This window comes from Podarcis erhardii (assembly GCF_964252035.2).
Source record: "Podarcis erhardii genome assembly, chromosome: 3".
Lineage (NCBI taxonomy): Eukaryota > Metazoa > Chordata > Lepidosauria > Squamata > Lacertidae > Podarcis > Podarcis erhardii.
In genome coordinates, this window is record NC_138507.1 from 14,179,749 (window position 1) to 14,192,771 (window position 13,023).

The 13,023-nt window shown below is 49.1% G+C and overlaps 1 protein-coding gene across 1 annotated transcript in view; it reads right to left on the minus strand.

Annotated features, from left to right (window-relative positions):
* The window catches only part of JAG1 (jagged canonical Notch ligand 1), a 67,573-nt gene extending 56,422 nt beyond the window's left edge, over nucleotides 1-11,151 (minus strand). Inside the window, exons 1-2 of the mRNA XM_081856843.1 lie at nucleotides 10,788-11,151; nucleotides 9,714-10,019 (exon numbers count right to left, since the gene is read on the minus strand). Of these exons, the coding sequence (XP_081712969.1) occupies nucleotides 9,714-10,019; nucleotides 10,788-10,865 (384 nt within the window). The 5' untranslated portion in view covers nucleotides 10,866-11,151. The remainder of the gene's footprint in view (nucleotides 1-9,713; nucleotides 10,020-10,787) is intronic.
* Nucleotides 11,152-13,023: the final 1,872 nt, after the last annotated feature.

The following is a 13,023-nucleotide window of genomic DNA, read 5'->3' on the forward strand; positions in this document are numbered from 1 at the left end:
AAGCCTGGGAAAAGAAAGGATTCGACTCCAACTCTCGCTGACTGTGGTTCGCATTCCCACGCACCTCACCCTTGCTTTGTTTCCCCTCAGCAAAGAGCCAGAATGCCTTACTGTACTTTGTGACTCAGATTTTATCTGAAGGTCCCGAGTTCAAGTCTGGCTCACGCTGGGTGACGCAGCATCAACATGCGGCAAGTCTGGATTGACTAGCTCTCAGCCAGATCGGCTCTCCCACGACTTGGGACCAAGCGCTTAAAAGTGCCTCAGAACAATGCATTCTGCTGCAACACTCAATGCAGCAAGAAATCCCTATACAGACGTACCTTGGTTTTCAAATTTAATCCGTTCCAGGAGTCCGTTTGACTCCCGGAACAGTTCGAAAACCAAGGCGCAGCTTCCGATTGGCTGCAGAAGCATCCCGCAGCCAATCAGGAGCCACGGAGGCCACGCAGGATGTTCGGCTTCCAAAAATCGTTTTGAAACAGGAACAATCACTTCTGGGTTTCTATTGTTCGGAGCTGAAACATTCAAGTTCAAAGGCATTCAGCTTCCAAGGTTCCCCTGTATTTAAAGGGTTTCGTATCCCACCTTGCAGCCTTCCTAGTTCTCTTCAACCTCCTCTCCAGATGCCAACCTCAAGTCCCATCTACTATCCCCAAAGAATCCTAGAAAGTAGTTTGCTATGGGTTTGCTACAGATGCTAAGAGGTGTAAGGAGGCCCCCATTCCCTTCACAGATCGAGAATTCCTATCGGGATTTAAGGATCGATCTCTCTTCTGCAGGGAGTGCTGGGAACCACAACTCTGAAGGAGAATAGGGGTCTCCCAAGTGACCTCAGCCCCCTCAGGAAGCAACAGTTACCAGGATGCTCTGGGGCAAGTTTACGGCGCGATCCTGTTTTGCAGGTATCGTGCAGATGGGACCCTGAATAACCAGCTAAGCAATCCGCAATCAGGAGCGCACTCCCCAAAACCACTTTCCAGTGAAGACAACATTTTGCACTCTTAAATTGGGCTTCTTGACCAAAAAAGAGTACAGGAGGGCTTTGTTGTTGTTGTTTTAGAGGACAAGTGTGTTATGTGCAAACACACGTCCGCTCTGTGCACCAGGCCCCCTCTCCCCCAACCTTGGGAGAAGGAGCTTGGTCAGGCATGGTGACTAATTCTTCCCTTCCTGGTCCCACCTCTGAACCAAGCCAGATATCACTTTAACAGCTCGGCTGCTAACCATGGTCCATTTCTCTTTTTTTAATTACATACCAGGCATTCGTGGGGAGGGGGCATTTCCGCAGGGCCACACCACATGGGGAGTTTTAACCCTTCCTTCCACAGCCGCAACCTCAATGAGGATCCTCCCCTATAAGGCTGAGATCACAGATGGGGAATCTGGGGAATCTTCTGGGTGTTGCTGGAGTACAAGAACTCCCATCACAACAGACCCCTGGCCATGCTGGCTTGTGCCGATGGAAAATGGAGTCCACAGATTTCCGACCCCTAAGGAAAAAGTCTCCCATTGGGCCAATGAGAACTTCGACCTCATCCCAAGCTTCATAGAAGTGCGCTCTCTGTGTGTATGTTGGGATCAGGGCTGAAGACCTCCTGATTCAGTGTAGCCCCAATTAAAATGGAGTGGGGCTGTGCCCCATATTTAATTTTTTTTTAAAAAAACAACCCTATGCAGTTAGAAACCATGCTATTGATGTCCAGTTTGGGCCTCTATTCTGAGAGAGAACATTGAAGGAGACCCAAAGCCCAGAAGGAATCTTAAGGGGCCAAAAATGGATTTGCCCAAACTCCTTGGGTGAAGGCAAGCTACCCATAGGTTGGCTACCGTTACAAGGTTTTTGTTTGAGTGCATCTTGCACACCTGTTCTCCCAGGGCGGAAGGAAGTAGGAGAGTCATGGGCAGAAGCCCGTTCCCTGACACATCTCCGGCAAAGGACAAGCTGAAAGGGTTAACTGCAGTGCTAGCCAATCCTTCTGCTTCGTGCCTACGTTTAGGGCCGTGTGCCAAATCACAAGAGTATTCGATTCCTCGTTCGGGGACAGAAAAGCGAACCAGTGAGTTGAAACCTGTTGCGCTACTGCCCCACGTGGAGGACTACTTGAACATAATAACCTGGAAAAGACAGAGGGAAAAGAAGCTCTCAATACTTTCTTTCCTGCATCCACAACCCCCTGCTTCAGCACCTACAAGGGTCAGAAGATCCCAGTGGAAATCTGGCTGCAGGGCAGCTTCAGATTCTCAACCCATTGTCCTCAACCCAGAGCTGCCTGTGTTCGGACCAGTTCTCGCTCAGCTCCCCATAGTGCCAGGGTGAAGACATTTGGTTAAAACACAGTGCGGATGGCAATCCTCCAGATCCCTTGGGCCTGGAGAACAAGGAGGGAAAGCACACAAACTGCTGAACACTTTGCCCCATGGCATTACAGAACTGCCGAGTCGGAAGCAGCCCCAAGGGTAATTGAGCCCAACCCCCAGCAATGCGTGTTCGTTCCCAGCTCACATGACACCCGCCAAGAGGGGCAAGTACACAGAACTTGAGGAATTGCACCGTCAAGGGAGCAACTGGGGATAAGGAACACAGGCAAGACCTACAAAGGCCTTTGGAGGGGGGAAAGCAATACAGTAGTACCTTGGTTCTCAAACGCTGAAAACCCGGAAGTGTTCCAGTTTTTGAACGATTCTCGGAAGCCAAATGTCTGATGTGGCTCTTGGCTATTGTTTCCGGGGTGCCTGCACCAATCAGAAGCTGCGCCTTGGTTTTCGAGCATTTCGGAAGCCAAATGGACTTCCGGAAGGGATTAAGTTTGGCACTTTTGTTTTTGCTATTTATTTTACGGTTTTTTGTTTTAGAGGCTTTTTTTGGTTCATTTGTTTTTGTGACTGTGCGGAACCCAGTTCAGCTACTAACTGATTGATTGTGTGACTGCAGAAATGGATAAAAGCCCCCCATCCAAACAATGACTATCATCAATGCAGGTAAGGAAAATAAAACATAATTTTTATCATCTACAATACTATCTTATTTATTTTATAGTACAGTACATGGATTATTTCCTGCCAACCTAGCAGTTCAAAAGCACGTCAACGTGCAAGTAGATAAATAGGTACCGCTCTGGCCGGAAGGTAAACGGCGTTTCCGTGCGCTGCTCTGGTTCGCCAGAAGCGGCTTCGTCATGCTGGCCACATGACCTGGAAGCTGTACGCCAGCTCCCTCGGCCAATAAAGCAAGATGAGCACGGCAACCTCAGAGTCGGCCACGACTGGACCTAATGGTCAGGGGTCCCTTTACCTTTTTACATTGATTATTGCTTTCATTTCATGGATCAACAGTCTTGTTATATAGTAAAATTCATGTTAAATTGCTGTTTTAGGGGTTGTTTTTAAAAGTCTGGAACGGATTAATCCGTTTCTAAGGGAAAGCGCACCTTGGTTTTGGAACGCTTTGGTTTTGGAACGGACTTCCAGAACGGATTAAGTTTGAGAACCAAGGTACCACTGTATTTAAAGAATGGATCCTTATGGTGCTTCATGTCGTCCAAGAAAGAGAGCAACTTAAGTGTGCCTTTCCCTTTTCCCTTTTCCCTTCCCCTTCACCAACCCCTTGCCCTTAGGACCAAGCACTCACTGAAACCGGAGAAAGAGGACACCACTTTTTCTAAGCATTATTTCTGAGTGCGCATGCTCGCTGCCTCTCATAAACTGAGCCGATGAGTGTCCTGGCAAGCCTGTTGGAATAATGACTATCCTGCAAACGCATGATGTGCTGAAGCAGCCATTGTGCAAAGCAAGTCCATGGTTTGTCCGGGAGCCAAGCTACGCCGAGTCTACTGCTGCTTCCTGCTGCTTGCCCTATCCCAGCATTATTTTTGGACAGGCCCCATTATGCTCTGTAATCCCGCCTGCAGTCAGGATGGCCACATTATTGTCATTGGTTAATATTAGCCACCACTGCCTCCGTCTGGGTGGTCGGACTACAATTACTCCAATGACCAAACTGGTATGTTTCGAACAAAAAGGAAGAGGGTGGGGTCTATTTTTCCTGGGGAAAGGCTTTAATTTTAAGAAGGAATTGGGGCGCCTCGTTTTTCATCAGTTCTTGCAAAGAAGCCCCCAGCTGCAAAGGGGCTCAATAGCCGATCACTGTTTAACCCCCCCCCCCGAAATACCATCTCCCCTTATCCCATGGCCAGACGGCCTTCTCCTCCAGAAGCTTCGCTCCCATCCCCCTCGCCACCCAGAGAAAACGCTGCAAGCAGGCCAGGATGTCAGTGGGCAGTTTAAACCCCTCAGCAGCAAGGAGATTACCCGCTATTCTCAGCATTTAGCCTCTCTACCTGTTTAAAGCATCACTTTTGATAATTAAACGCACCAGTTACAACAAGGTGACAAGGTTAATAGACAGAATACCTAGCAGTCAGTCAAGCAGAGAGTCAGGTTTGCACCCAGCAAGCCTGAACAAGACGTTATTTTTTTTTCCTTCTCCAGACTCATTTACCTGGAGAAGAGCTGAGTTGGAAGGGACAATGTCCCAATTCACTTGAGCCCCTTTAACCATTTCAGCCAATGCTGTGCTCTTCTGGGGGCACACTATTAAGATTCCTGAACTGCAGCTTGGCCTCTAGATCTATCCCCAAATACATGTCCCAGCTTCTCGATCCATTCAAGAATGCAGATAAGCACCTTCTTTGGGGAAATAAAAACCTCTGGCATGGCGAGTGTTATCCTGGTCATGGAACAAAGCAGCAATGCATGGCTTTATTTTACTAAGACAGTGAGTCACCACTGGAGCAATCAGGAACGAGAAGATTTATGGGACTTCTGCCTGATCAAACAGAAACGTCCCCTGAAATTGACTCTTTTAAAGTTAACAGAATCACAGCCGTTTCTCCAAGAATAAAACACAGCAATTCAAGAAAGTTACTTGGAAGCTGCTCCCAAGCTAAGAGGCGGATCCTACGCAGAGTTAGGTACACTTAGGCCGCAATCCTAAACACACACACTTGCAAGGGAGCAAGCCCTACTGAACAAAGTGGAACTTTGCTCCCAATAAGCACGTTTAGGATTGGCACAATTCGGCCCTCTGCTTTTGCTGCGGAAGGATCTGAGAAAGGAGTCAACTTACAAGACTCATCTATTCCAATGCAAGCTCATGGCAATGGATGTAAAAATATTGTCACAGTCCGATCGCTTGAAGTATATGCACTCCACTTCAGAATACCAGCCTCACCCAATGGGCTGCAACCCAAGGCTGGGAGAATTGGTTACTTTTCAAACACTTAATGCAAACAATTATCTGCTCCACTGTAGTCGCCCCCCCCCTCATTAAAAATACCACACATTTCACGTTCTTTTCCCATGATGCCCTCAGTCCTTCTACCAAATGCAAGTTTCCTCTAATTCTTTGTTGTCACAGATTTCACTTTCGGAAAGTTGAAGTCCTCTCACAGGCTCAACGATAATCTGATAGCAGTTTTTCGCCTCCTCGGGTCAGAGACCCTTTGATAGATCCAGACAAAAGGCCTTTGGGGAAGGGCTGTCTACAAAGAAAAGCCTGGCATAACTCAGCAAGATTTTTTTTTTTTTTTGCTTTTCCTCAACTGCAGATCCTAAAACAAAAGTCAGCCTTAGCAGCGAGACAGGAAACATCTTTGGAACAGGAGTATGGTTGAGTTGAAGAGCTGGCTGCCACTGCTGCTAGCACTTTTCCAGCCCAGGGGTGTAAAGCACACAACCAGGATATTCAAAACTTGTTATTAAAAAAACAACAACAACCATTTGCAACAAAGCACTTAAGATAGGCAGCCAATAAATGTGACTCATAAATAAACAAATAAGGTGCCTTATATTTGCAAACTGCAAGGTCACCATGTAAACGTGGGGATTCTTGGAGGGGGAGGTCGAATTTTGAATATGCATTGGAAAAAATGCCAGCTCTGGCCTATACAATGTTCCCGGCTTGCCTGAACACGGGGGGGGGGGGGGATGTCTTACAACGAGAGAAAACACGAAATTCTCACCGTCCTATTTAATGAATAATGGAGGCTGACTTAAGTGAAACAAAGAAAGTCACGCACTGGAAAGCATTTCAGGGTATCAAAACAGATCATAGATTAAGCCATTGGCATTGTGTGGGAGAGGGCTTTAAACAAAGGCATGCCAATGCTTGAACCAGCAATAAAACAAGGGGTTTCCTGAGGTGTGTGGAGCAGGCCTCCTTATGGGAAACACACACACAAAGGCTTACTCCGCAAATATCCATTGGCTAAAGTGCAGGTCACGCTTCTTTCAAAAATATGCGATCGCATTTTTCTGTATCATTTTAGCAGTTGGTGCAGGTGCAGCCTTGTGGATGATGGCTCCTTTCTTTCCTTCATGCTGGTTCGCTGCCCCGTTTCCTAGCAACCTATTCAAACCTCCAACCTCTTAAAAAAAAAAAAAAAGGAAATTTACAGCCCTCCATCGCCACAGCCATTACTCACGAGGGTTACATAAAAACCTAGGCTGGGCAAGGGGAAAGTTTTAATAACAAAACTCTAAATCCTAGTCTTTACTTCATTTAATTACACATGTACGTAGTTAACTGTGTGTGTGTTAAATGGAGCAGAAACCATGCAGGTTAGAATCTACACTTGATATATATATATATATATATATATATATATATATATATATATATATACACATACACACACACACACACACACACACACACACACACGTTTTGATTTACTTGAAGTATAGATTCTATGCTGCATGGATTATAGGGTATGTAGAAGGAAGAGACCCAAAGGGCTTTTCACTCGCAAAGCAATGTTTCAGAACTACAGTATTTCTTGACAGAAAGCATGTGGATAACACTTCCTGGCAAAAAGAAGATGTGGGGCCCTTTTTAAATGTGGGCCTGTATTTATTTTATTTTATTTTAAAAGGAGAGCCTTCTCCAAAATCACAAAGGCTTGAAAAGTTAACAGCTAGCCAGATTTTTTTTTATATTTTTTTTTTTTTGCCAATTGCCAGCTGTAAGTTAGGAGGCAAATCTGAAATTAACACCAGCTCCTAACAGCTTCCAACGGGACTGCTCAGTTTGCACCAAACAAGAAAAAGCTGAGGACCAACTGGCTCATCCTCAGTTGAAAGGAGACCAGAATAGAGAATTAACCCAAGTCTCAGCAGTAACTGCTTAGCTAGGGACCTCAGGGTTGCCTTTGGAGATAACACAGCCTGGAACATATGCTTGCATCGGATCTGGGATGTGTCATTCCTACCACAAAACAACGAACAAAAGATGCCATGAGAACCTTGAGGAAGAAGGCAGATCACTCCAAACCAACTGTGCTAATGGAAACTAGGAATTTCATCATAAAAGCACCTTGGGTCCAGCCAGGTGGATTTTTTTGTGCACAAAGGTGAGAAAGAAATCCACACTCAAAACGCAGCTTTTTCTTGGAATCGGATTCCTTGAAGGAGTCTTCTGCTAACCTACAGCTGCTTATAGTATTATTCCATTCACACACACACACACACACACACACACACACACGAGTTAGGATCCCAGTGCTGTAGATGGCAGGAGATTATGTGTGAATCAATAGGTAGCAGCCTGAGAAGCACACCTGGTGGAATTACCTGGCAGGACAAGATCACCATAGGATTTACTCATGCCTGACTCACCGGATATGCAGACATGCCATAAAAAAAGCAGACGGGTGTTGAGGGGGGGGGGTGGAATGTTTTGGGAAGGAGAGAGATGGGATGCTGTGCAGGGAGGAGGCGTCGGCTGCCTAATCGCATGCATGGTTTATGAAGCAAAACCTACAGGGCTCGCTGGAGGTTTCTCCCAGGTGCAGGGCTGCAACTTCAACTGGGGCACAAGCGCCATTGCTCAGTGTGACTTACTCCCAAGTAAACATGCCTAGGATTGCTCTGTGCACAGGGACTGCATCTTTACTCAAGGCAGCCTTAGTGTTTGCGGATCAGATCTGCTGCTTGCTTTCACAGAAGCACCGATCACTTTTAGGATTATGTCCTGGTGGTGGAGGGGGAAGAGATCAGTTTCATGACACACACACAAGAAAAGATTTGTCTATCCCAAAAGGGTCCTGGATGAACCCGCTCCTCAGCAAAGACACAGAAAAGAGAAAGAAAGGAGGCCGAATTCTTAAGAGAAGGTTGACAGCCATTGGCAGCACTTCAGATACCACACATTTCCACTAAGCTTTTTTTATCCCTTTGATGGCAGATTTGATAACAGTTTTATCTCCCTGCAAGCAAAACCGAACTAGCAAGGCTCAGAGTATCGAACAGAGAATACTTTTGTGAGCTCCGCTATTGTACTTTGTAATGCAATCTTCTTAAATATGTGCACTTAGTTTCACCCTAAAGCATAATGATCTTTTTTTAAAAAAAGAAAGAGAAAGGACTCAGAAGGATGTGTGTGTGCGCGACGATAATTGCAGCAGAGACAGATAGGAGGCAGCACAAGAGCACATGGTTAGCATTTTGTGTTGTGCTCCGAGTTGCTGGGATCACAAGAGAGAAACAGGAGGAGGGACTTGGCTGTCCCTCCCACTGAATCCTCCCGAGATCTCCCTTCACGAGCCAATCGGAAAAATGCAATCTAGTGCGTGAATATTCATTTGGGAGACAACAGTTGCACCTCTTCCAGAAGACCAATAAAGAAGGAGACCTCTATTTCAAGAAGAGGGAGAGCTCCCAAAGCTGTTCTTTCAAAAGCTCTCCCTGCCCATTCACACACCTAGGACCTGCTCAGCACCCATAAAGAGGGATCTTAGATGGATTCCACATGTCTGGCCCGGAGTTTAAAAGGATGCTGTCCAGCTACGCCCCTGAAGAGAGATTCCTGCTTTACGGTGCTGGCAGGCAGGGAGGCAGGCAGGCAGGCAGACATAGACAAACAGCATGGCCCCTTCAGCATTATCAAGAGCTCAATAGTGACTTAAGCAAACATGCATTTGGTGAAAGTGAGACCCATTTGAAGACTGGGTCGTTTGCAGCCAACTGGATTAAGGACCAACGCCTTTCCCAAGTGCACGCCCTTGTTTCCAGGTAGAGGGTCCGGAACTGCTACCCAAGCCAAGGGAAGATGGTTCCAGCTCTCTTGCCTCGCCAGGCAAAACCATAAAGCTCTCATAGGAGAAGGGGAACCAAGCGAAGGGTGGTGGTGGCAGCAGCAGCATGGGCATAAGGCAGAGGGATCCGCCAGGGTCTGGGCTGGGGAAGGAGGCACGCTAACAGGATTCTCAGGGAAGCTGGCAACCGGGAAGAGCTAGCAGCTCCCACGGGCACCAACAGAGATGCCATTGGGTAGGGCGAGAGGGGTCCCCATAGCATTCCACCAAGGGGGTCTCCAACGCACGGCCTGCCGCCCCCCACCCAACCCTCGTGCCTCCGCCTAGGCATGAGAACTAATTGGGGGGGCAATAAAATAAATAAATTGCATGAACTTCTGACCTTTTAAATTCTCCGGGGGGGACGGACACTGGGGACAGGGGATGACTTGCATATACATGTAACACACAGGCTTTTCCCCCACCCCCCAATCCACTTAGATTTTTCCATCTAGCTGCGTTGCAGCTTAGCTGGACGGAGACGTATGTGGCTCTAAGCCTGCGACCGCAAGGCAGCCAGCAGGCATGCACAGCAAGGCGAGGAAGAAGGAAGATGCTCAGAAAAGTCAAGTCACTCACCGGCCAGGCGAAGCTGAAAGGGAGGACAATCCGGTTCCTTTCGTTATTCCGATTGTATTTCAAACTGAAGGTATTCCCACCGACGACTGGGGTAGATCCGGACCCAAAGCTGCAAGGGCCCCCAGTGGAAACCCTCGACTGATACTCCTTCAGGCAAACTTTGAAATAAGTATCACATTCATCTCTGGTGCATTTCTTATCAGCTGGGTTTCGGGTCCCGTCACAGCAATTCCCATTCTGCAATTCGCCATTGACATTTTGCATGGATATGATCTCAAACTCGAACTGGCCTGATGTTAGGGTCACCTGTTTTGTTTTTGCATTTTTTTAAAAAAAAAAAGTTCCCCCAAAGGAAGCAGAGAGGAGAAGGAAGCGTTAGCACTTTGCTTGTAAATAAACATTTTTTTTAAAAAAATAAATAAATCACTAACAAGTTTAGCAAAATGAAAGGGGAGGCTTCTATTGCTCCTTGATTCAACAGGTTAAAAAGCGAACAGGAACCCTCATCTGCTACCCACCCCCAAATTCTGATGTTAGGGGCAATTCCCAGAGGGAAATCGTGTCGCTATTTGCCTCTCAGCGCTCAAAAAGAGTTAAAGGGTCGTTAGCTTCAAGCAAGGGAACACCGCGCAGAAAAAGCATTGCACAGCCCAAGCGAATAACTCTAATCAAGTCAGACGCACTCCTGAAAACAATCACGGAAAAGTCCGCTTGCTACGAGGCTTTCAGAAAGCAAAACCCTCTGGAAAAAAGAAATGGAACGCTGACGGATAGGGGGGAGAAGAAAGGGAAAGTCCTCGGGGAAACCTGGCTCCCCCCTAGAAATCATCACCCCGAATTCAAAAACGCATAGCAGAAGCATTTTTTTTAAATGCAGCTGACGGGGGGTCGGTGGGGAAATCGGTCAAAGCGAATGTCTTGGGGCGGGGGGTTGGGTAGGCGGGCAGGAGCTCTGCAATCGAAAGCTTTCCTTGGGAGACAAAAACCCCCAAAAAACGAAACCTGCGAAAAGCGAGCTTCTGCGGGGAGCTGCGCTGCGGGAAGCAACGCCCGAGCCTTGCCCCAAAAACGTACCTTGACTCGCAAGCATAACAGGGCAAGGAGAAGCCGTAAGGAGAAGTCCGTGAGCTGCGGTCCCTTTGAGCCAAGCATGCCTCTTGCTTGCAGAGTGCTCTTCGCGCAGAGACGCTCCCCGGCTCGCTGCCGCTCTTTGCAGCCGCTGCCCGGCTCCCAGATATATATATATGCTCTCCCGGTGGAAGCGCGCGCGGGTGGAAGACGCCACTTCTCAAAAGGTTTTCAATAGCGCCCCGATCTTCAATGCAAAGCAGCCCAGCCTCCTTTTATTCTCCTTGGCCTCTGTCTCTTAAAAAACCCCCACCCTTCCTTTCTTCCTTTCTTATTAGCGATGGTTATTCCGCGCGCCCCCACCCACCCCCCTCGCCCGCTCGCTTTTCTCTCTTTTGCAGAGCTCGCCGGCCAACCCCTCTCTCTCTCTCCAGCCCGGCCAGCACAATAACCCGGGCTGAGCCCCCCTCCCCACCCCCCGCCACACGCACATAGACGACACCCCTCCGGAGAGAAAGGAGGGGGCCCACGGCTATTTGCACGCGCGCAACCAGCCCCCTCCAAAAGGAAAAAAAAGGAAGCCAGAAGAGGAGGGATCCGATCGCCCGTACTGCAAGCCCCACTGAACTGACTGCTCGCTGCTGCTGCTGCTTGCTAGCCCATGGCTACAGCAGGAGGAGGAGGAGGAGAGGGGGGGCGCAAACGTCAGGCAGCGCATGCGTTGCTATTAATATGCATTAAGGGGGAGGGTGGAAGGGCAAGCCGCAGCCCCGCCTCGGGTCCCTGGAGAGGCTTGCCTTTTTTCCTTGGAAGGGTGACAAGAGGTGGAGCAACCCTGGGAAGGCAGGGCTGGGCGGGGGAGGGGGGGCGGGGTGGGTTGCAGGAGGTGAGGAGCAAAGCGCAGCAGGTGGGCAAGGAGCCTTGAGTGAGGCGGGAGAATTAATAATGCTTGACGCGCGGCAAGAAAACCGCGCGTCTGTTTGCAAAGCTAAGCAGGGTCCGGGGTGGTTTCAGACGGGATGGGGGAACCGCGCGGGTGGAGGAGGTTGGACTGCACGGCCTTGGGGGGTGTCCCTTCCCCCCCACTCTAGGTTCCGCGATGGTGATGCCCATAGGAGGGTTTGCGTGGCAGGGGGTTGCGCTAGATGACCCTCGCGGATCCCTTTGCGCTCTGGTTCCATGACGGCTAATAGCAAGCCTCCTATCATTGCTGTTGCAAATATGGGAGAGCGCGTTTGGTATTGCTGATCGTGTCTGCTGAGCTGAAGACAAGAATTGGGTTTAAAAAAAAAAATTAAAACGGGAGGGGAGGGCGGAGGTGCCCGTCAGGTGTGCAGCCCTCCTAAGATGGGCGGGTTTTGGAAAGCCTTCACGGAAGAAGCTGGCTGCCACCCAAACGCGCGTGCACGGAGGTTTCAGGAGGGGGGGGGGGGTTGGCTTTGCGCAGAAACGCCCCGGACCGATTAGCGTTTCAAGGCTTTGGAGGGTCTCAGTTGCCCGTCCGTTCCCTCTTCCCTCCCCCGTCCGGGCCCACCCGCCGCTGGAATCGTGTGCCTGGGTGATCCGCCAGCCCCGGATAGCATTCCATATGCCTGTGCCAAACGTGGGATCTAGTGCACGATCGCTCGTGTTGCAATAAATCTGCTAGTCTTTAAGGCGCTTTGTTGTTCTTCCTTCGTAAGGAAGCGAGCGCGCTCTCCTCTCATTCTCTCCCTCCCCCTCGGGGGGCCACACAAGCTGAGCCCCTTTCTCAGGGCATGGGAAGGGAAAATGGATTACTTTGGAGAGCGGGGGGGGGGGGGCTTCAGAAATGTCCCACGCTCCCCTATCACCCGTGGGAGAGCTGCAAAGAGAAACTTAACTACACGCTCGCAAGGAGGAACAGCTCTTTGGCGCAGGATTGCAAAGTTCAGCAGCTTTTAGTATCGAGAAAACCTGGACGACGCATGAACGTCGCATGATCGAGCCGTCTCGGGAGCTTCCCTCCCAAACCACAGGGGCAAACGCAGCCTGAATGCCTCGGTGCTGTGCTCAGGCTGTGGAATTTGACGGGAGACTCTTCGACTTCAGAGCAAACGCGCAGACTCGCACTGTTAAGTCTCAAGGTGGTCAATGGAGCGTCTTACTCCATAGTTCTCGATCAACCTGCCTGCCTCTGGGCTGTCCAGGTGAGGACTCGCCTGATTGAGCAACGAACTAAAGCAAGAGTCCCTGCACGCAGAAAGCTAGTATGTCAGGGAAA